The 24,655-nt window shown below is 42.3% G+C and overlaps 1 protein-coding gene across 1 annotated transcript; it reads left to right on the forward strand.

Annotated features, from left to right (window-relative positions):
• Positions 1-789: 789 nt before the first annotated feature.
• Positions 790-24,653, forward strand: LOC135541869 (polycystin-1-like protein 2). The gene is made up of 38 exons (XM_064968366.1): positions 790-1,114; positions 4,069-4,227; positions 4,362-4,550; positions 6,146-6,256; positions 6,437-6,584; positions 6,673-6,902; positions 6,999-7,406; positions 7,498-7,571; positions 8,923-9,064; positions 9,340-9,726; positions 9,883-10,025; positions 10,132-10,311; positions 10,965-11,102; positions 11,215-11,355; positions 13,325-13,449; positions 13,625-13,745; positions 13,955-14,086; positions 14,271-14,496; positions 14,624-14,811; positions 14,919-15,149; positions 15,343-15,444; positions 15,539-15,717; positions 15,834-15,980; positions 16,080-16,279; positions 16,367-16,599; positions 18,911-19,133; positions 20,840-21,309; positions 21,405-21,501; positions 21,659-21,799; positions 21,890-22,075; positions 22,205-22,535; positions 22,646-22,779; positions 22,878-23,005; positions 23,124-23,284; positions 23,402-23,612; positions 23,776-23,877; positions 23,976-24,107; positions 24,270-24,653. The coding sequence occupies exons 1-38, from the start codon at positions 790-792 to the stop codon at positions 24,426-24,428; spliced, it is 7,134 nt and encodes a 2,377-aa protein (XP_064824438.1). The 3' UTR covers positions 24,429-24,653.
• Positions 24,654-24,655: the final 2 nt, after the last annotated feature.

Genomic DNA, 24,655 nt, shown 5'->3' on the forward strand with positions numbered 1-24,655 from the left:
ATTTCATTATTGAAAAAAACGTTTTTAAACCTTTTTTTTCTTCATAAAATACTTATTGCCTTACCTTATTGCCACAATAAAAGGGGCCATTGATTACATTTCAATATCATTTTAATCAGCTAATGATATAATTACAATCTGTTGAAATGCAGGCTTTTATTTGATTAAGTTTTCCTCATTCCCCTACAAAAGTGACGTCAAATTGACTGGCAGTATAGTACTGGGTTGAGAGCGGAAACATAGTTCATTGTGGCTCTAATACTTCTAATGCTATTTTGATATGTCCTTGATATACGTTGAAAAGGAAATTCTGACAGTGAAAATATATTGATTTCTTATCATTTGAATAAGGCAGGTTAGAGCTTCTGCTAGGGTTTGAATAGTGGTTGGATATACAGTGGATATACTCTCTAACCAGAGTAGCCTACTGGAGTGTATAGCACTGCGTACTGGACTTAATAATCTTATACTGCATGCAGGCTGCAATGAGTGCTACATCATTGGCAGCCTTAAAGAAAGAGTAAAACTCAGAGGCTGTTGACAGACGGGCCAGAGGACCTTATTATAGCCCATTCACCGTAGGCCTTTGCTCTGTTTGTTTGTGAACAAGGATAATGCAACCAATGGGAACTCACAAAGCCAGACTGTAAGGCGGACAGCCCTTTGTTGGAGCCAGAACAGATCATTCTGTGATGTTGAAGTGGTGACAGGGAATTGCTGACGTCAGTCCCCTTTAAAGATAGCATGTCACCAGGCTGCCTGTAACAGTGTACAGGTGCAGGGGTGAAGATGGACAGCACTAATCTCTCTGTATTGCTCTTGAATGCTTTCCTCTTAAGCCTGTCTTGTGCTGAGGATGAGATAGCACCTCTATCCTGCCCAGAGTACCAAGAGAGCTTTGATGGCTCCTGTTATGAGTTTGTGGGTCCACCTCGTTCGCGTTCCTTCCTCAGTGCACAGGGTTGGTGTGAGCGAGGTGGTGGACACCTGGCCTTCATTTTAAATGACGAAACCCAGCAGTTCCTACAGAAGCACCTGCAGACGGAGCAGGACTGGTGGCTGGGTCTGGCACCTGCCTCCCCAAACCTAACACTGGACTCTGCTGCTGCTGAGGGTAAGAGGACAATTGAAGAAAACACCAATTGCCATCAACATACTGTACAATAATAGATATGATTATGTAAAGGAAATCAAAGGTTGAGAGTAGACTGTCCTGTGCATGGATGTATTTGCAAAGAGTTATTTTATTGTGTTAGAGAGTATGATTTAAAGTCTTATGAAATTGCCATGATATGAGGGAATTTTGATGTAAAAGGACCCATAATCACTAACAAGATAAGTTCATTGGATCATGTCAAATCTAGCATCAAATGAAAGTTATATTTTTTTAAATTAAGGAATATATAAATTTTCCAACCATTTTCTATCCTAAATATTAGGAATAACAAGCAAAGGCTTTGACTGCTGGTCAAACAGATGGAAAAGGGGTCTTAGAAAACATCTACCAGATGTTGGTTCAGATTTGATCCGATCCGAACCAATAAAATGTTGTCTTGTTTTGGGAGGAGCTCATTATTAAAATTATAAGCCAGTGTGTAGAATAATACCAAAATATACAAAGATGGATATACAATTGAAGTCGGAAGATTACTTACACTTAGGTTGGAGTCATTAAAACTTGTTTTTCAACCACTCCACAAATTTCTTGTTAACAAACTATAGTTTTGGCAAGTCGGTTAGGACATCTACTTTGTGCATGACACAAGTCATTTTTCTAACAATTGTTTACAGACAGATTATTTCACTTATAATTCACTGTATCACAATTCCAGTGAGTCAGAAGTTTACATACACTAAGTTGACTGTGCCTTTAAACAGCTTGGAAAATGACAGAAAATGCTTCTGATAGGCTAATTGACATCATTTGAGTCAATTGGAGGTGTATGATTATGATGTTATCCATAATGATGTTATCGGGTGTGTAAATCCACTTCATTACTGTAGTTCAATATCCAAAAGAGGTTCAAGGTTAAGGTTTCATGTCATAGCTGACACCCCATTGTCTTTTGAATCTTCCTTCGGAGCAGATATTGAGAGTTTTTGGAAAACGAGATCCCGTAAAAACCTGAGGGAGATTTTACCAAAATTATGTTACCAAATATGCATCTGCACAGTTTTTCCAGTAAATGTGTTTTTGTAAAATGCTCAGTTTAAATTGTTAAAAGTAGTCTTATGTAAAATATCAGCGCAATTACAGTGCATTCGGATAATATTCAGACCCCCTTGACTTTTTCCAAATTTGGTTACGTTACAGCCTTATTCTAAAATGGATTAAATACATTTGTTCCTCATCAATCTACACACAATAAACCATAAGGACAATGCAAAAACAGATTTACATTTTTTGGGGCAAATTTATAAAAAATAAATAACCGATACCTTATTTACATAAGTATTCAGACCCTTTGCTATGAGATTCGAAATTTAGCTCAGGTGCATCCTGTTTCCATTGATCATCCTTGAGATGTTTCTACAACTTGATTGGAGTCCACCTGTGGTAAATTTAATTGATTGGAAATTATTTGGAAAGGAACAAACCTGTCCATATAATGCCAAGAATCACATCTGGAGGAAACCTGGCACCATCCCTACGGTGAAGCATGGTAGTGGCAGCTTCATGCTGTGGGGATGTTTTTCAGCGGTAGGGACTGGGAGACTAGTCAAGATCGAGGCAAAGATGAATGGAGCAAAGTACAGAGAGATCCTTGATGAAAGACAATGCAGGAGTGGCTTGGAGACAAGTCTCTGAATGTCCTTGTGTGACCCAGCCAGAGCCCAGACTTGAACTCATTTGAACATCTCTGGAGACCTGAAAATAGCTGTGCAACGACACTCCCCATCCAACCTGACAGAGCTTGAGAGGATCTGCAGAGAAGAATGGGAGAAACTCCCCAAATACAGGTATGCTAAGCTTGTAGCATCATACCCAAGAAGACTCGAGGCTGTAATCGCTGCCAAAGTACTGAATAAAAGGTCTGGGATATTTCATTATTATTTTATTATTTAATACATTTTCAAAAATGTCCACAAACCTGTTTTTGCTTTCTCATTATGGAGTATTGTGTGTAGATTGATGAGGGGAAAAAATAATTTAGTCCATTTTAGAATAAGGCTGTAACGTAAAAGAATGTGGAAAAAGTGAAAGGGTCTGAATACTTTCTGAATGCACTGTACATTACCATGGAATTGCCCAAGATGACTTTGTGTGAGAGTAGGCCTAAATATATAATTGATATTTGAAAGAGGTAATAGTGTTTTGGGGTTGTTGTATTTTCATAGAATAACTCCTTTGCTGAGCTGTGGCAGAAGTATTCCTCACAATCTGTTTTTTTTTCATGATTATTTGCATCAGAAATCAGTTCCAATCCCAGTCTCCTAAACTAACATGACCCGCCCACCACTTCTCTTGAGACAAAGATGGTTACTCTTGGTCTTGTTTTATCAGTAGACCTTCTTTGATCTGGCAGTAAAACTGGAAGCAGACACAGGCTGGGTTTGGTGGCTATCTCTCAAGTCAGCTGGCCTTCCTGTGTCTCGCTGGGAGATTTATCATGTATTTACCTCACACCATTGTTTGGAGACCATGCCACATTAAGATATCTCCTTTTAGCAGCACCTGGCTGATGAAGAACACTTGTCATTCAATTGGATCTGCTGTCCAGTCCCTTGATTTAGACAGGCCTTTTTTATTCCCGTACAAAGGACCAACTTTATCACCTATTCACAGCCGGCTCCTGTGGCATTGACTTTGTTTTCTTACGTCATATCCCTTACTCTGCTTTTCAAGTGTTTTATTACGTGAATTGGAGTATTAACAGAATGATGTATCAGGATGAACAGCTGGGATATCATTTTGTAGGAATATATGTCACAAAGATAATATAATATGACAGAGTACTTACATACTTTATTTCCTCTACTTTGAAGAGCAGGTGTTCCTAACGTTTTGTGCCCTCGGTGTATATAGAATATAATACTTTCATTGGTGTTTGTGCTGTAAATCCTCAGGTCCTCTCTCCTGGCTTGATGGCTCTGATGTCAGCTACTCTAACTGGGTGAACGACCCTGATCCAGGGGCTGGCTGTGGTCACATACTGAGGAGCTCAGGGTTTCAGTGGGAGGCAACAAGCAACTGTAGCCAGGAGCTGCACTTCATCTGCCAATTTGGTTTGTATTTGATGTGTGTGTGTGCACACATGCATCTGTGTGTGCATGTATGCAGAATAACAAGGTAGCGAGGAATATACTGTATGCGCTTGCTATTCCCTTTAACCTAAACCTTATTTACTTATTTGTCTCAGAATCTGGGCGCTCCATAGCTTGTGCTGCCCACAATGCAACACTACAGTGTGGTTCTGGTCAGGTGATAGAGATTGATGACAGCTTCTATGGTCGTAAGACGGTTCACTACTGCCGGACGAGTCCCACTTCTTCAGCCACCTCCACACAGGAGGAGTGTAGCTGGATAGATGTTGTACATTCAGTGACAGGTATGGTATGAAGTCTAATGTTTTTGAAACTTTTGAAATATTGTGCAAGGTGTATTTTGTCCATCACTCAGGATATTGATATATGTTTTGGTTTGACTATTGATTCAAGAATAGTCGTGTTCTTACATTGTATGACTAAGAACAGTAAAGGTCCAATGCAGCCGTTTTTTAACATCTCAAAATCAAATAATTTCTGGGTAACAATTAAGTACCTTACTGTGATTGCTTTCAATTAAAATGGTCAAAAAGAAACAAAAATAGCTTCTTAGGATAGAGTCATTTCTAAAGCAAGAATTTTGCTAGGACTGTCTGGGAGTGGTCTGAGTGGGGAGGGGAAAACTGAAAACTACCTGTTATTGGCAGAGAGGTTTGGATTTAACTAAATTTCTTATAGGTCTATTAACTAACTTATCGCCTGGTGATGTGGCGAGGCAGTCCAACACTCCATTCCACCAAAACAGGCTGACATTTCACACAGTCTTTTCAAACAGCTCTCACACTAAAAGGGCATTATCGTAATTTGCACAATATCACAGTATTATTCCAGCCTAATAGAGTAGAGATACAGTGGGGAGAACAAGTATTTGATACACTGTTGATTTTGCAGATTTTGTTTTAGATTCCGTCTCTCACAGTTGAAGTGTACCTATGATAAATATTACAGACCTCTACATGCTTTGTAAGTAGGAAACCCTACAAAATTGGCAGTGTATCAAATACTTGTTCTCACCACTGTATATATATATATATATATATATATATATATATATATATATATATATATATATATATATATATATATATATATATATATATATAAAACACAGGAAACCACGTTTTTGACTGCACTGGGCCTTTAAGCAAAGTGCTTTTAATGGGTCAAAGTAATTGCCTGCTGTGCAGTATTTGATCATTGCACTTTTAGGACACGCTGCTTAAAGTAAAAAGCAGAAATGTAAATATTGTAAAGCAAACACAGATTCAATAAAGGGCCCAGCAATTCAATAGAGGCAGCAATTCAACTTAGTTTCACTTTAGCAGGATGCTATTACCAAACAACTACATGATGAACAATATTTAAACATTGAGCTCTTAGAACATGTTTGCATTTGCAAAGCATAGAGCAGAACTGTAAATATTGTAAAACACACACAGCTTCAACAACGGCACCAGATGCACTGAGGCAGCAATAAAACTTAATTGCACAAAGCACCAAAAAAATATGTATTTGTGTCTTAACAAAAACCATAAGAGGTACAGATGCTGGTACAATGTCAAGACTGAAAGTAAAGCCACAAAAGTACCAGTTTTAAATGGTTGTAATACTGTCAATGAAATCTAAATGTACTGCACTAGGTTTAAGACATTGCTTAAGTTAGTGCTTCATGTATGAATGACAAATAGAATAGGCATTGTGATAATAATCCTTCCTCTGAACAGTGTGCACACAATTTATATTTTCAGAGCACCTGGATAAGTCTATTATAATGATAATGTGGATGATGATCTTAATAATGATTCTGATGACAATTATGGTGGAAAACTCTTCTATTTCTTCACCTCTCATATCTCTATTTAATGTACATTATTTCCAGGAGACTGCCATGGGCTGCAGGCGTGCCAAGCCACAGCAGATGTGGCCTCTTTTGGTGAACCATGCCCAGGGCTTGGAAGCTACCTGTCTGTGGAATACAACTGCAAAGATGGTCAGAACATTCTACCCCTGTTACTGTCTCTCCTTCCCTCCCTTCTACATTCCATTTAAATACTCAAATATGTTTTCAGCTAGTGAAGTGCTCGATTTACGTTTTCTCTGTTGTATTTCAACACATTATGAGTGGCGGCTAGCACACACAATCTAAGCTAGCCATGTCTGTGGTCCACAGGTCTCCACTTATTAATGAGCAAGTTGGCTGCCGTCTTTGACAATGTCTCCATAACAGTGAAGTGGCTTCTCCATCCCTTCCAGGGCAACCTGACCTGCACTCTAAGTGCTGGAGATGGGCACAACATCGATCCTTATAGTCCAGAAGAGTGAGTAACTGAGTAATGTATATCACCCAACATCAAAGCCAAAAAGTCCCTAATTCATTCACAATTAATGGAATTTACACTCTCACAGGTTGGAGAGCAGTGTGGTTCATAAATACACCCGTCCGGGTGTCTTCATAGTTGGGGTGGAGTGTACCACCAGTGAGTGGCATGTGACAGCTCAGAAAGCCATCACCATTCAGGAGCCCATCGGGGAGTTTGGCGTCATTAAGTGCTATAGCATGAACCAATCAACAGATGGTGCAAACTGCAAGGCCCTGTACGGAAGCCCCCTTCAAATCCAGGTAGAAGTAGAAGCTGGTAAGTAAAACCAACATGAGCAGAAATAAAAGCATTTGATCTTACATTTCCGAGAGTACAAATCTTGGTAGAATGAGACAACTTTGCTATCTACAGGTACGAATGTGACCTACAAAGTCCACCGTGGTGAGATGTTGGTGGCCAATTCATCAGCAGTCAGAGGAATCGTCCCCCACAACATCACAGTGGGACCAGAGGTGGAGCAACAACTGGGCTCTGGCTGCCACCAGATGACCCTGCATGCCTCTAACGGGGTCTCGGTCTTGGGCGTGTCCACTGAGCTGCAGGTGTGTCTGCTGGAGCCTGTGGAGGGCCTGCTGGGATCAGTGATGGCTGAGGAGGGAGAGTGTCCAGACTCAGACCTCTACGTTAGTGTCTCCCTGGACCGGGGAACCCCGGTGCAGCTTCTCTTCCAGGTGTCTGGAGCCAACGACAGCATGACCGAGACCAGAGGCATGCAAAACAGCAGCATGCAGGTTTACAATATCTCAACCACTATCCAAGGTACCTACCCAAATACAATCAGAAACAATGACAGAAGATAGGGAAATATTAAACGTTTCCTTGTTTATTTATATCAACTGTTTTGTTACAGGAGCTTTGCAAGTGAAAGTCAGGGCCTGGAATGTCTTCTCACACATGGACGTGGATGTGGGGAACACAACAGCAGTTTGTCACAATAAATCAGACTTTCAGACAGAGGAGCATAAAAGGCTTCCCCGGGCTAATGTGGAAATCACTTCCGATCCAGAAAGTCCATCTGACTTCACTCAAAGTGTCACACTTGGGTTAACTGGCTTGAGTGGAGTACTCGGAATCAGTGAACCTGGAATACTACTTGAATGGGAATGCAGTAAGTACCAGAGCTGAGAACACTCACCTCTCAGTTCAACTCATTAGTAGGCTACAGTAACAAAGTCTGTCAAGACTTTTACGTGGCCCACTTGTTCAAGTCTTATCTTCAAGGCCTGTGCTAGTTATAAATCTGAAATCCGAAGATTTTAGTTTTCAGTTCAGGCACAATCTGTCTATGAATACAATTGTTCTTCTAAACTCACTAAGTAACAACGGCGGTATTTCTCTGGTTTCCGGGTGACCGTATAGATTGTGTAGGACTTTTAATGTCCTTTCAGCACAGATGTGATACTCAAACCATGTTCCCCATTTATTCCAACAGATGAACAATGTAAATGCAGAGACACAACAAACCAGGAGACTCATGTGATTACAGCAGCCTGTCTTCCAGACCCCTTTCTTTTTTATATATACAGTTTTACTGTGCAGAAGAAAAATGGGACCGGGGCTCAAGTGGCTAAAGCAGAGAAATGCATCACTGTCACTCCGCCAGAATTCACCGATGTTACCATAAGGTAAAACAAGGGAGGGAATGGCTCATTAGACAGATGTATAGTCCCAAGTGACATTTTGTTTGTTAGGAGAGGTTTGCATTATCAAACGAAGAAGCTAAATGGCTGATTTGAATCAAATTCAAAGTTACAGTAATCTATGTCCCAGAAGATCTGTTGTATGATAAAAGTTAACCTTTGTTCTTTTAGTTGTTCTAATTGTAACCCAGTGAACATAAACAAAGATGTAACCCTCAAATTGGAGTGTACCACCGCAATGAGTTGCCCAACAGTAGTTTGGCATGTTGAGGACACAAGACCTTTGACAGTAAGTGTGAGACTCCTCTATTGTGCACACAAGCATATTTATGAATAGTGGTTTCAGTGCATGAATAGATAGAACTTATGTTGTCTAATTTAAGATTAGATATACTTTATTAGTCCAGACAGAAATATGTCTGCTGTTAACCAACCCCTCCGACATGCACACAAACACACAGGTGTTTGAACACACATACACACAAACATACATTCATTTGTAATTTGTCACATGAGCAAAATAAGTAACCTGAAATGAACGCATGCGCAGTTGGATTGTATAAAAGCTGTAGTCATTCTGTACGACGACAGTGTCTACGAAGGAAACAGATTTAATTTTGAGCTATTTCTTCTAGGGAGACCTCAAACACTGCTACAAAAAAGCAAAGCGAAGACCACTGCTACACAGAATAGATGGTGGCAATGAATACATGGTGACAAGTGACAATCTGAAAAATGCCCAGTCCAGATCTCTGAATCTCAATGTGATAGCGTATGGTAGGTATTCATTGATTTTAGAGTATGTGTTGTTACACGTGCTTTAGTTACAGATAATAGTAGGATGAGCATCACTTATGTTGAACCTGACATCAGAATGTCAAATTAGCCATTGTAATGTGGGCCATAAAATTAATCAAGTGTTCCAATGTGTTATATTTTAGGTAGTGCATCATTTGATCATGGATATTTAGAGTAAATAGTGTACATCCAGACCAACATTTACAGAATGCATTTATTTACATTAATGTAACCTATTCAACTTTTTGTTGTAGGTAAGACGACATCTGGCGCTGTCAAGTACACCATTCAGATACCAGGTGTTGCAACACTTGCACCTGTTGCCACTAACATACCGCCTGCTACCTTACCGGCTGCTACCACCATCCTACCGGCTGTTACTACCCGTCCAGCTGCTACTACAATACCTGTTGCTACCATCCCACTGGTAGCTACTACCCTACTGGCTGCTACCACCATAGCGGCAACTACTACTGTATCTGTAACTGTACCTGAAAGAACAGCCCCAACTACCATCACCAGCCTCCCTTCCTGTGTAATTTCCCCTCCGTCAGGCACAGTTCTAGATGCTTTCAATATCACATGTGCAACAACCCCCTGCTCCACAGGCAAATGCCAATATTGTTTCAAAACTGACAAAGGTGAGTTGTCTGAAATCTGTCGACAATGTAGTCTATTTCAAGAGACTTTCCCCTATCAAAGAAGTTGAATAGTAGGACCTGTACAGTTCCCTGTATTCAGGTGAAGCTTCATCCACTGTATGAAAACACATTATATAATATTTATTTATATTTCAGATAAACATTTGCGCTGCAGTTATGGAAATGAAGTAAAGTCAATCTTCCTACCTCTCGGGAACAAAAGTTACAACTACAGTCTGTCTGTGGTGGTTACTCTAACAAATGGGGATAGAAAAACCAATGCCACGATCACTACTGAGGTTTGTCATCAAGTAAAAATCCTATCATTCACTTAATGATTTAATGCATGGTAACTGTCCTGCCTTTCTGCTCCATAGAGCTGACATTTGATTGTTGTCCACCAAGGTGTGGCCAGCCAACTCCAGTTCCTCAGTGGAGAATCTGCAGTCTGTGGTTGAGAACACTGTCGCTCAGCTACAGCAGCAGGGGTTGCTCACTGGGGAGACCCTGGGACAGATGTTCAAGTCTGTGTCCGACATTCTGAACAAGGGCTCCAGTGAGGATCAGAAAGGTGCCAGGGAGGAGGTGAGAACGGGGTAATATGTTAAGGTCATAGGGAGCATGGGCTTTGCTGCCAGGAATGTCTACGCCAGGGATTGGCAACCCACGACCCGCTTTTGTAGTCCCGTGGATCAATTTCCAAAAACGAAGCACCAATAATTATAATAGTTTATAGCCTTTATAGACTAATAATGAGCAGTTTATAAACTACTTATCATGGTTGGCTCCAGGCATAAGCAGTCACTTAGGGCCCCTGGCTGCTAAGACGGGGCCCAGTCAAATAAATTGGCACACGAGGTGCAAGGCCAAGTCTCGCTCAAGGCCCCCAAAAGACTAGGGCCGGCCCACTCTACTGGTGTAATGCATTTAGTTAAGAGCGTTAAGTGGTTTAATTGCAGAAATTGATCGATTGCAAAATTCAGTTGACTGCATATCTGGCTATGGATGAGGGTACGCAGACCCGCGAGCCACTGCAGCTCCTCATGATGAGTTCACATTTTTTGTTTCCCCTCACCCCCATCAAAGTTGGCCATCCCTGGTCTAGGGACTCTGTGTATTGTTGAACGTAAGACATTACACTAAACTAAAAGAGTTATGATAAGTGAGTATGAAGTTCAAGACAAAAGGAAGTGTCTCTTTAGATGGATGTTTGTGAGGTGTTCTGATTGATGTTCCAGCTGCGAGAACAGATGCTGAGCACCATGACTGCAGTGCTGAAGAATGTCCCCAACAACACTCCTCAGGAAGTGCAGCTGACGGCCAGAGCAGTGGCAGGGATCACCAAGAGGAGGGAAGAGGTCAATGCCGCTGCTCAGGTACAATTGGATATGAGAGCAAGGCAACATAATCTTTTTCAAACATGTATTGCTGAAAGAGAGCAGAGATTTAGTTCCCAATGGTCTATGTTATGCTGTGGATCTTTTCCAGCTAGAAGCTAGCTCCCTGGTGGCAGACCTCAGCTCTTCCCTCCTCTATATGAATGTCAGTGAGCATGGTGGAGAAGAGATGGTGCAGGCAGCTACACCAATTGTAGAGGCAGCCAGCAATATCCTGGGAGTCTCTTCAAATGCAAGCACACAGGTGATATACAGTTGAAGGCGGAAGTTTACATACACTTAGGTTGGAATCATTAAAATTTGTTTTTCAACCACTCTACAAATATCTTGTTAACAAACAATAGTTTTGGCAAGTCGGTTAGGACATCTACTTTGTGCATGACACAAGCAATGTTTCCAGAGGCAAAAGAAACGCACACCTATTTAGATGAGGTGCTGGCTAGCGGAGTGGAACACTTAAATAAATTAAGGAGAGCCGCACACTCTAGGAGCTCAGATGCAAAAATATTTATGTACAACGTTTCGACAGACAAGCGGTCTTCATCAGGGTATTAGCTATAAACTATACAAACTATAGTTTTGGCAAGTCGGTTAGGACATCTACTTTGTGCATGACACAAGTAATGTTTCCAAAAATTGTTTACAGACTGATTAATTCACTGTATCACAATTCCAGTGGGTCAGAAGTTTACATACACTAAGTTGACTGTGCCTTTAAACAGCTTGGAAAATTCCAGAAAATGATGTCATGGCTTTAGAAGCTTCTGATAGGTTAGTTGACATCATTTGAGTCAATTGGAGGTGTACCTGTGGATGCATTTCAAGGCCTACCTTCAAACTCAGTGCCTCTTTGCTTGACATCATGGGAAAATCAAAAGAAATCAGCCAAGACCTCAGAAAAATAAATGTAGACCTCCACAAGTCTGGTTCATCCTTGGGAGCAATTTCCAAACACCAAAAGGTACCACATTCATCTGTACAAGCAATAGTACGCAAGTATAAACACCATGGGACCACGCAGCCGTCATACCACTCAGGAAGGAGACGCGTCCTGTCTCCTAGAGATGAATGTACTTTGGTGCAAAAAGTGCAAATCAATTCCCGGAACAACAGCAAAGGACCTTGTGAAGATGCTGGAGGAAACGGGTAAAAAACTTTCTATATCCACAGTAAAACGAGTCCTATATCGACATAACCTGAAAGGCCACACAGCAAGGAAGAAACCACTGCTCCAAAACCGCCATAAAAAAGCCAGACTACGGTTTGCAACTGCACATGGGGACAAAGGTCGTACTTTCTGGAGAAATGTCCTCTGGTCTGATGAAACAAAAATATAACTTTTTGGCCATAACGACTATCGTTATGTTTGGAAGGAAAAGGGGGAGGCTTGCAAGCCGAAGAACACCATCCCAACCGTGAAGCACGGGGTGGCTGCATCATGGTGTGGGGGTGCTTTGCTGCAGGAGGGACTGGTGCACTTCACAAAATAGATGGCATGATGAGGAAGGAAAATGATGTGGATATATTGAAGCAACATCTCAAGACATCAGTCAGGAAGTTAAAGCTTGGTCGCAAATGGGTCTTCCAAATGGACAATGACCCCAATCATACTTCCAAAGTTGTGGCAAAAAAGGACAACAAAGTCAAGGTATTGGAGTGCCCATCACAAAGCCCTGACCTCAATCCTATAGAAAATTTGTGGGTAGAACTGAAAAAGCGAGTGCGAGCAAGGAGCCCTACAAACCTGATTCAGTTACACCAGCTCTGTCAGGAGTAATGGGTCAAAATTCACCCAACTTATTGTGGGAAGCTTGTGGAAGGCTACCCAAAAAGTTTGACCCAAGTTAAACAATTTAAAGGCAATGCCACCAAATACTAATTGAGCGTATGTAAACTTCTGACCCACTGGGAATGTGATTAAAGAAATAAAAGTTGAAATAAATCATTGTCTCTACTATTATTCTGACATTTCACATTCTTAAAATAAAGTGGTGATCCTAACTGACCTGAAACAGGGAATTTTTACTAGGATTAAATGTCAGGAATTGTGAAAAACTGAGTTTAAATGTATTTGCCTAAGGTGTATGTAAACTTCTGACTTCAACTGCATATAGCTTCACTGAGTTCCCTGATGACAGTTGTGAATTATGGTTACCTTTCAGCCCTTTTCAGGACTACTGCATTTTGTTTGTCTTTCACAGAGAAAGGTCTCAAAGACTCTCCTGAACAGTATGGACAATGTGCAGAGTGCACTGTTAAATGGTAAAAAGGTTGGTCAGGAGCCTGCCATTATCAAGAGCCCTGAGATCAGTGTGTATGCTAACAGGTAAGAGACAGAGTGTTGGAGTGGAAACATTACTATAAGAAATGCAAGGCCTGTCACATAAATGTAACTTGAAATATGTCATTTGTATTTACACTACAATATCTCAAATACAAAATGATCCTGTTAAGTTGCCTCAATTTTGAGTTACAGTATATTATACACTCTCTTCTCTTAGGATGTCTCCAAATAGCATTCAGATGCAGTCTATAAACATCCCAGATAGCTCCTCTGCAAGCTTTTCCTTCCCTCCCCTGGGTGCTGATGTCCTTTCTCCAGAGGAACCAGTGGATGTGCGAGTAAGTGTGAATGTCTGTGAGTGAATGTGTGGAGGTTAGTGAGGGATTTATCACAGAAGTGAATACGGCAGTGAAAGTGTTTTTTTGTGTGTGTCAAGCATTAGGGAGGTTTTCATTTGGTTAATTGTTCATGTTGTAATTGTCTATTAGTATATTGTGGACGGTTTTAACCCTCATTCTCTTGTCTCATAATTTCCTTATTTTTACAGATGCTGAGTTTTGAGAAGAACCCTTATTCTTGGAGTGAGGGGGGTAACATCAGTGGTGCCATGGGGTCTGTGACACTCACCAGACAGGATGGATCAGCCATCTCTGTGGAGAACCTGTCTGAGGAAATTGAGGTCAGAACCCTGCAAACGTGTACCAATTTTAGTGGGGCTTTTCTCTTGAGAGCCCTTGATGTCTAAGACGTACAGTATATCTTCTAAGATAATGTCCAAGACATATACTTTAAAGACTATATGATCAAGTAAACAGAATTATGATTACAGTTGTATATATTACAACATATTCTATGATTCTCAGATCCTCTTGCCGAGACTTGAAGGCGGGCAGGTAAACAGCACAATCCTTGAACTGGGAAACTACAGCACACTGATGATTGACGTCCCTTCCCCAGACATAACACTGGTGCTAAAGATGGAGCCCTCAGAGGACATACCATTTGTACTGTTGCTGGGGTATAAAGACTACCCAAAGGACAAGCAATATGTAGCCAAGACGCAGATGCCTCATCAAGGCAATTCACAAGGTGACCAACCTCCTGAACTGACTTCTTGTAAATGGCAGACATAGAACTATTGTGAAGCATAATGAACCAACAACACTGAGTGTTTAGAAAGATAAATGTGCTTGTGTTGTGTTTATTTTGGGTACAGAGAGATACACCTGGGTCCTGGGTCCCAATGATTTGACAGGAAAAGTTGGGGTGCATTACCTTGTGGTGAGGCCCATTGTAGAAGCAGGGGTTAAATCTGTCAATGCCACTGTGACTGTCACCTCCATTGCTGCCCAGTGCAAGTATTGGAATGAAACCTTATCCACCTGGAGTGAAGATGGCTGCAGGGTGAGTGAAACAAGTACTACACAACACCTTTATAATAAAATATTGGCACATCACTGCAACCAGGGACTGCCAATATCAAATGCATAAACTGACTGTGGTCTCCTTAGGTTGGTCCTTTAACCACGCCATTGGTCACTCAGTGCTTATGTAACCATTTGACCTTCTTCGGGAGCTCTTTCTTCATCATGCCCAACCTTGTGGATGTGTCCCGTACCGCTGAGCTCTTTGCCACCTTCTCAGACAACCCCGTGGTGGTGTGCTTTGTTGGTGCCATCTTCATTGCTTATCTCTTGGTGGTCGTATGGGCACGCAGGAAGGACATCAAGGACATAGCCAAGGTCTGCCTTGAACAATCGCTGCCGCCATTTTCTAGACAATCTTTGTCCAGACTATACAGACACCTTGAGAACATGCTACTCTGGTGATCCAATCAGCAGATTTCCAGTGCTTAGATTTACCAGTTTGAGAATGCATCATCCTGTTGGTTTGCCGTTGATGCATAGTTTCATCTTCAAGTGTTACTTCTTGTAGGTGAAGGTAACATTGTTGGAAGATAATGACCCCTTGGCTGAATACCGTTACATGCTGAATATCAGCACTGGGCATCGGCGTGGTGCTTCCACCTCCTCTCAGGTCAGTGCCAACAGTTTCCACTGCTGCAGGACATCATATTCTGTTCTCTGATAAAACCACACTCAGTCACCCTGACCCTGTGTTGCTGCTGCAGGTTACTGTTACTCTGCTGGGCACGGAGGGAGAGAGTGAGCCACACCACCTCGCTGACCCTGACAAGCCTGTGTTTGAGAGGGGTGCAGTGGATACGTTCCTGTTGACCACACCCTTCTCTCTGGGGGAGCTGCAGAGCATCAGGCTGTGGCACGACAACTCAGGGGGGCACCCTGCCTGGTAGGAGAGTGGACGGGGAGGATATCTCACAGTAGTAGAGGGACAGATGGATTTTACGTTATTAAAGCTGACGTTTGAAATTGTAAATGTAGTTGACAATAACGGTTTCCATGCAGGTATATAAACAAAGTGACGGTGCAGGATCTAGAAACTGGACAGAAGTGGCACTTCCTGTGTAACTCATGGCTGGCCATAGATATGGGCGAGTGCATCCTTGATAAAGTCTTCCCTGTTGCCTCTGACATAGATTTGAAGAAATTCAGGTGAGGTAAAGCATGGATGGATTTTGGTATGGCAATATATATATCCCAGGACAATTGTCCATCATGTAACTAAATCTTCTTACATTGTATATTCTGCAGTAATCTGTTCTTCATGAAAACGGCAAAGGATTTCCGCGATGGCCACATCTGGTTTTCTGTGATCAGCCGGCCTCCAACGAGCACCTTCACCTGTGTCCAGCGAGTCTCCTGCTGTTTCTCTCTGCTGCTGTGTACCATGCTGACCAGCATCATGTTCTGGGGCATCCCTACCGACCCCTCTGAGCAGACCATGGACCTGGGTATGGACGCCTGCACAGTATTGGTGCTGTATTGAAATAACAACATGTTTTCAGAACATTAAGATTTTCTCTCTTTCTCTCCTGTAGGTCATATCGAGTTCACCTGGCAGCAGGTGATGATCGGCGTTCAGAGTTCAATCATAATGTTTCCAATTAATCTCCTCATTGTGAGTATCTTCAGAAACACCCGACCCCGAGAGACGAAGCCTGGAAAGCCCAAGGCAGAGGTGTCCAAGCAGGGGAAGACTGGCAGAGTGACTCCTTCACAGCCTCCGTCCCCACAGAGGGAGAGAGAACTCACACCAGACACTGTCATAAAGGTAAAAGAAGTAAACAATTTGAACAGAATATGTGATCAAGAGTCACCCCCAGTTTGCATCGCCACAGTAGCAAAGCTGTTAATACAGTGCTGTGGTATGACTTAAATATTGCTGTACACCAGCAGAACCAATCCAACTTGAAGGAGCTGGAGCAGTTTTGCCTTGAAGAATGGGAAAAAAATCCCAGTGGGCGAGATGTGCCAAGCTTATAGAAACATACCTCAAGAGACTTGCAGCTGTAATTGCTGCAAAAGGTGGCTCTACAAAGTATTGACTTTTGGGGGGTGAATAGTTATGCAAGCTCAAGATCTGTTTTTTCGTCTTATTTCTTGTTTGTTTCACAATACAATATATTTTGCATCATCAAAGTGGTGCATGTTGTGTAAATGAAATGATACAAACCTCCCAAAAATCTATTTGAATTCCAGGCAACAAAATATGAAAAACTCCAAGGGGGTGAATACTTCCGCAAGCCACTGTAGGTAGAGTTGGAAGTTTAGATACACCTTAGCCAAATACATTTCAACTCAGTTTTTCACAATTCCTGACATTTAATCCTAGTAGAAATTCATGTCAGGTCAGTTAGGATCACCACTTTATTTTAAGAATGTGAAATGTCAGAATAATAGTAGAGAGTGATTTATTTCAGATTTTATTTCTTTCATCACATTCCCAGTGTGTGAAAAGTTTACATACACTCAAATAGTATTTGGTAGCATTGCCTTGAAATTGTTTAACTTGGGTCAAACTTTTGGGTAGCCTTCCACAAGCTTCCCACAATAAGTTGGGTGAATTTTGTCCCATTCCTCCTGACAGAGCTGGTGTAACTGAGTCAGGTTTGTAGGCCTCCTTGCTCGCACACGCTTTTTCAGTTCTGCCCACAAATGTTCGATAGGATTGAGGTCAGGGCTTTGTGATGGCCACTCCAATACCTTGACTTTGTCGTCAGTAAATTTTGCCACAACTTTGGAAGTATGCTTGGGGTCATTGTCCATTTGGAAGAACCATTTGCGACCAAACTTTAACTTCCTGACATGTCTTGAGATGTTGCTTTAATATATGCACATAATTGTCCACCATGATGCCATCTATTTTGTGAAGTGCACCAGTCCCTCCTGCAGCAAAGCACCACCCCGTGCTTCACAGTTGGGATGGTGTTCTTTGTCTTGCAAAACTCCCCCTTTTCCTCCAAACATAACAATGGTCATTATGGCCAAACAGTTCTATTTTGGTTTCAACAAACCAGAGGACATTCCTCCAAAAAGTATGATCTTTGTCCCCATGTGCAGTTGCAAACCGTAGTCTGGCTTTTTTATGGCGGTTTTGGAGCAGTGACTTCTTCCTTGCTGAGCGGCCTTTCAGGTTGTCGATTTGGACTAATTTTACTGTGGATATAGATACTTTTGTACCTTTTTCCTCCAGCATCTTCACAAGGTCCTTTGCTGTTGTTCTGTTATTGATTTGCACTTTTCGCACCAAAGTACATTCATCTCTAGGAGACAGAACACGTCTCCTTCCTGAGCAGTACGACGGCTGCGTGGTCCCATGGTGTTTGTACTTGCGTACTATTGTCTGTACAGATGAACGTGGTACCTTCTGGTGTTTGGAAATTGCTCCCAAGGATGAACCAGACTTGTGGAGGTCTACAATTGTTTTCTGAGTTCTTGGCTGATTTCTTTAATTTCTCATGTCAAGAAAAGAGGCACTGAAGGTAGGCTTGATTTGCACTTTTTGCACCAAAATACGTTCATCTCTAGGAGACAGAACGCGTCTCCTTCCTGAGCAGTATGATGGCTGCGTGGTCCCATGGTGTTTATACTTGCGTACTATTGTTTGTACAGATGAATGTGGTACCTTCTGGTGTTTGGAAATTGCTCCCAAGGATGAACCAGACTAGTGGAGGTCTACATTTCTTTTTCTGAGGTCTTGGCTGATTTCTTTTGATTTTCCCATGATGTCAAGCAAAGAGGCACTGAGTTTGAAGGTAGGCCTTGAAATACTTCCACAGGTACACCTCCAATTTATTGAAATTATGTCAATTAGCCTATCAGAAGCTTCTAAAGCCATGACATCATTTTCTGGAATTTTCCAAGCCGTTTGAAGCCACAGTCAATTTAGTGTATGCAAACTTCTGACCCACTGGAATTGTGATACAGTGAATTGTTGGAAAAAATTACTTGTGTCATGCACAAAGTAGATGTCCTAACCGACATGACAAAACTATAGTTTGTAAACAAGAAACAGTTTTAATGACTCCAACCTAAATGTATGAGAACTTCCAACTTCAACTGTAAATACGTTATTCTCTCAGGACATAAAGAAGATTGCTCAGTCACTCTCCAAGGCTATGAAGAGCCCCATTCCACACCTGGAGTTAGAGATGAAGCCTGGACAACAAACTGATATCAACTCTCTGCTCTCTCTGGTGGAGGACATCATCCGGCAGCAGAACCGAGCCAGTGGAGAGTTCTACACTGATGCCTCCAAGAAAGAGGGATCGCTCATTCTCTCACTAGGGGTAGCCAATCTGCAAGGTACAGCTCGTTTGGGGGGGGGGGGGGGGGGTCCTGCATTGCACTGCTGGTTAATCTGATGTTCTGGTAGCTTGTCCAGAGATGCAATATTTACAGTATTTAGTGGCCAAAGTTTAATCATTGCTGTCAGTCAGCAAAAGTATAATCATATGATATTTGGCTCAAACTCAGAAATTATAACCAGATTAAAAACAGCTAGGATCCAGAACCCTGTGTCACCTCTCACCTTACAAGAAACCAAAAGATCCCTGTGTGCCATGTTGACAACCGGGATACTGCCTCTGGCAATTAAGGTAAGCAGGTTAAATGCAATAATTGAAGAGCAGCTAGGGGCGATTTAGGGCAGTTTGAGAATGAACTGTATTTTACATTTACATTTTGATTTACATGATAATTTGTTTGATAAAATGCAACAACTGAAACCAGAAATTAGATATGAAGAGAAACTGGAATGCTTATTTAGAAAATAAGTGTTGCTGGTCACAAATGTTTCCAAAGCATGGAAGATACATCAAGATAAGCTACAATGAGTATACACAACATTAAGAACCCTTGCTCTTTCCTTGACATATACTAAGTGAATCCAGGGGAAAGCTATGAACCCGTATTGATGTCACTTGTTAAATCCACTTCAATCAGTGTAGATGAAGGAGAGGAGACAGGTGAATTAAATAAGGATTTTAAAGCCCTGAGACAATTGAGACATGGATTGTGTATGTGTGCCATTCAGAGGGTGAATAGGCAAGACAAATTATTTTAGTGCCTTTGAACCGGGTATAGTAGAAGGTCCCAGATGCACCGGTTTGAGTGTCAAGAACTGCAATGCTGCTGGGTTTTTTCACGCTCAACAGTTTCCCGTGTGTATCAAGAATGGTCCACCATCCAAAGGACATCCAGCCAACTTGACAGCTATGGGAAGCATTGGAGTCAACATGGGCCAGCATCCCTGTGGAATGCTTAACAAACCTTGTACAGTCCATGCCCAGACAAATTGAGGCTGTTCTGTGGGCCAAAGGGGGTGCAACTCAATATTAGGAAGGTGTTCCTAATGTTTGTACATATTTCTTGTCAAAATTGTTCAAACTCAGTACATTTGGTTGGGAATCATTTATGGACAACAAATATTCAAACCATGTCCCTGATTTTCGAGCTAATTTAAGTCAGGACCACGCAGGAACACTCAACCCCTATTGAAAAGCCATTCCGGTGTGTCTTTGGCAGTACCCATAACATGATGCTGCCACCACAATAGTTTAAAATACAGAGGATCAACAACATTGCATTCACTCCACATTACTGACCTGTATGAAAAAGTGAAAAGAAGGAACCCTGCGTAAAAAAAATCCACTCCAAATCTGTTTGCAACAAGGCTGTTAAGTAATACTGCAAGACAATATGGCAAATTAATGTACTTTTAAAAATGACAGGTTTGGGTCAAATACATCACACAGTGAAGCCCTTTGTAATTTCAAGTATTATGGTGGCAGCATCATGTTATGGGTATGCTTGTCACCGGCAGGGACTGGGGAGTTTCTCAGGATCAAAATAAATATGAAAGGAACAGTTGAATTTTAACTGGGGAGTTTGTATGTGCACATATATATAATTATTTTCTTTGCTACTGCAGATACAGTGCTCCTACAAGCTCCTACAATGCAAGACACTTTAATAATGAAATAAATCAAATCAATAATTGCTGTTCTCAGAGACCAGCCTGTGTGGGAGCCCTGAGAAGACTGGGGATGGGAGACAGAAAAGGAGCAACAACAGCCAATATCTGTACAGGCAGCTACGCCATGTAGAGAAGGAGCTGAGCCTACTGGGACCTTCTCGCTTCCCCAACCCAGACAGCTACTGCCGGGCAGTGCAGCAGGTCCAAGGCATGAGGGGGCTGCTAGAGTCCCACCTCTCCTCTTCCAGCCTGGGAGGGGACCAGCTGTCTCAAAGCCCCAGCCCAGCAGAGAGCAGTGAGGGAGACAGCAGTAGTAAGAAGCAGGGCGGGCTGCCCTGGTGGTTTGTGTTCATTGGCTGGATTCTGGTGTTAGCCACCAGCGGAGTATCAGGATACTTCACCATGATGTATGGGTTGACCTATGGGAAGGACCGCTCTATAAGCTGGCTCATCTCCATGGTCGTGTCTTTCTTTGAGAGCCTCTTTATCACTCAGCCGCTGAAGGTGAGACCTACAGTACAATACATACTGTACAATGTCAAATGCCGTGCAGCATGTATCTGAAATCTGGGTATTACTTTGTGGATTTCCTATCACAGGTGCTTGGTTTTGCAGCCTTCTTTGCTCTCGTTCTAAAGAAAGTTGATCAGGAAGAGTATGGGGATGCAAAGTTTGAGGGGGAGCTCCGAAATCCAGGTGCTTTATCTTCAAGCTAATTTTCCATATCTCAGGCATAACAACATATACATTCTGCTTTCCTAAATAATTGTTATGAATATTGTGTTAGTTGCTGATGAGATAGCTAAGACTTGATACAGCTTGTTTTCAACTTTTACAACCATCTTGTCCACAGATGACCCTGATGTGGTGCGGGCTGTCAGGAGGGATAGCACATGCAGCTTCTACCAGCCCCCTCCTCCAACAGACATCGAGAGGATGAGGAGCAATATGATCAAGGAGCAGAAGGTCTTTGCCCTCATCAAAGAGATTCTCAGTAAGAGGAACCGCTTTTTCATTCACCGCACTGTCATTCACCACACTTATTGGTTAACATACATGTTTAAGGCCTATGATTCTGTTGCAGCCTACATGGGGTTCATGTGGATGTTGCTCCTGGTGGCATATGGCCAGCGGGACCCTAATGCTTACTTCCTGACTCAGCACATTCGGCAGAGTTTCAGCCAAGGGATCTCAGACAGCATGAGTCACAAAGATGTGTTCACTTGGGCAAATACCTCTCTTCTCAGCAACCTCTTCGGAGAGTACCCAGGTAGGATTCTCTAAAGAGGATGTTTATTTCAGAGAGAACATACATTTCTAGAAAGTTAAAGAGAAAATGTATAGCTGGAAGCATGCTAGCGTTTTATCTTTTGGTAATTTTTTGCATGCTGTGTTATAGGTTTCATCACTGATGGGAACTCCAAACTGGTTGGTAATGCCCGACTTCGCCAGGTGAGGGTGCAGAAGAACTCCTGCCGCATCGCCCGCTCCATGCGCCAGGCTATACCTGACTGCCATGCTCCATACTCATGGGAGGTGGAGGACATGGGCTCCTATGGGCCAGGCTGGAACCGCTCTGCGAGCGAAAACGCCTCAAAGACCATGCACAGTCCCTGGCAGTACCAAACCCAGGCCAGACTCAGAGCCCAACCCACCTGGGGCAGTGTGGTCCTCTACAGGGGAGGGGGGTTTGTGGTGGACCTGGGCCCAGAGTCACAGAATGCTAGCAGGTAAATTAACATTTACAGTACTTAATGTTTAAAAATGATCAGAATTATCAAACCATCTTTGTGGTAGAGAAAGATGTTATTTTATTCATCAATGTATTCTGTCTCTGCAGTACCCTTCAATATCTGTTTGACAACACCTGGCTTGATATGTTCACCCGAGCAGTTTTTGTAGAGTTCACTGTGTACAATGCCAATGTCAACCTCTTCTGCACTGTCACACTCATGCTGGAGACCACAGCTGTAGGTGAGACAGTTTTTATATCACTCCAAGAATACAGCACGAAGTAAGTATTTTAAAGGCGTCCAAAGCTCAGATTGTCAGCACCTGTCTTATTCTCTCAGGAGCGTTCCAGTTTCGCAGTGAGCTGCAGAGTGTCCGACTATACCAGTCCACCGGTGGACTCCATATCTTTGTCATGGCATCTGAGGTCATCTATTTCCTCTTTATCCTCTACTATATGTATGTTCAGGTAAGCGTTCATTTAAATACCTTTCTTATGTGTATAGAGTATAACATCCTTGAAACAATGGTCTAGTGCCATTGTTCTGGAATTCCTCCTCGGTCTAACTCTTCTCATCTCCTCACAGGGAAAGCTGATGAAGCTGCAGAAGTGGGCTTACTTCAAGACAAAGTGGAACCTGCTGGAGCTCGCCATCATCCTCCTGAGCTGGAGCGCGCTGTCTGTCTTCATTAAGAGGACCCTGTTAGGGAACCGGGACATGGAGTACTACCACAACCATAAAGACCAGTGAGTTCACACTGGGTTGGGGTATCACGGGTTTCTGCTTTAGTTTCGCCAGTCTGCTACCCCTATTGTTGATCAGTTGCTCCTGTGTGATGTTCAACTTCTCCGCTCTCTATCCAGGTTTGCCAGTTTCCATGAGACAGCCACAGCAGATGCAGTGCTGGGGTATCTGATCGCATTCCTGGTGCTACTGGCTACAGTCAAACTTTGGCATCTGCTGAGGCTCAATCCCAAGCTACACATGATCACAGCCACACTGCAACGGGCCTGGACTGACATATCAGGCTTCCTCGTGGTCATCACCATTATGTTCCTGGCCTATTCTATCGCTGTAAGCGTCTTTCTGAAACACCTAACCTAGAAGTTGTCCATGGTACAGTCATTCTTCAACTTCATCCTCATTCTCTTCTTATGTGATGTTGTGCTTGTGTATGATGGGTGTTCCCTCAACTTTCTGTGTGAGTGTCTAAACTGTGATCATTCTCTGTCTGCAGTCTTATCTAATGTATGGCTGGAAGCTGTACTCATATAGGACTCTCCTGGATGCTGCTCTGACCATGGTCAGCTTACAACTGGGCATCTTCAACTATGACGAGGTTAGTAAAGTAGGACAGCTCTACTAGACTCCCAATTACTGCTGTAGTCATGATGGTAGCTTTGTGATTAAATTCTGTAACTTCTCCTTCTAATCCAGGTTCTTGATTACAACCCGGTGCTTGGTGCGTTCCTCATCGGCTCCTGCATTATATTCATGACCTTTGTGGTTTTAAACCTGTTCATCTCAGTCATCCTGGTGGCGTTCACTCAAGAGCAAATACATCACAAGGTACTGCGCATCAATCGTACACTATGTAAAATTAACCTTGTTCTGGTCATATTAGAATATCAAAATATAGAATAGAATCAACAGGGACCAATACCTTAATACATTTTGACAGAGGCGGTCACTTGACTATCAATTCTGAGCTGTGTGTTCACTATTCCACAGCCCTCAGAGGAGGAGGAGATAGTGGATCTGATGCTGATGAAGCTCTGCAGTTTGTTTGGAATCAAAATGAAGAAGGAGAAAGAAGACAGTGACAGCCCCAAGGAGAATGGCATGACTGCCTCAGCAACTAACAAAGGATTCTCCACAATATCCTCATAGATGTTACTTCTAAGTACTGGTGTATCACTCTGTATGTATTCATAGTGAGCTGTCATTTTCATTTCTGTTGCTTTCTAGGAGCGGTGATGCTTTTGTTGACTTGTTGCCTCTAGCTGTTTAATTATCTAACATATCATGCATAAATGAGGCTATTTGTGCCGTTTTTGTGATCTAATGCAAAGCTTTAAAAAGAAGTTAGAGGAAATAACAGCTCCTTCTGTTACCTC

Source organism: Oncorhynchus masou, chromosome 1 (genome assembly GCF_036934945.1).
Source record: "Oncorhynchus masou masou isolate Uvic2021 chromosome 1, UVic_Omas_1.1, whole genome shotgun sequence".
NCBI lineage: Eukaryota > Metazoa > Chordata > Actinopteri > Salmoniformes > Salmonidae > Oncorhynchus > Oncorhynchus masou.

Bases quoted from the DNA above. Each gene is read 5' to 3' on its own strand.
- LOC135541869 (XM_064968366.1), top strand. From the start codon at position 790: ATGGACAGCACTAATCTCTCTGTATTGCTCTTGAATGCTTTCCTCTTA. The intron at 4,551-6,145 runs GTATGGTATGAA...CATTATTTCCAG, and splicing joins TGTTGTACATTCAGTGACAG to GAGACTGCCATGGGCTGCAG. The intron at 22,536-22,645 runs GTAAATTAACAT...CTGTCTCTGCAG, and splicing joins GAGTCACAGAATGCTAGCAG to TACCCTTCAATATCTGTTTG.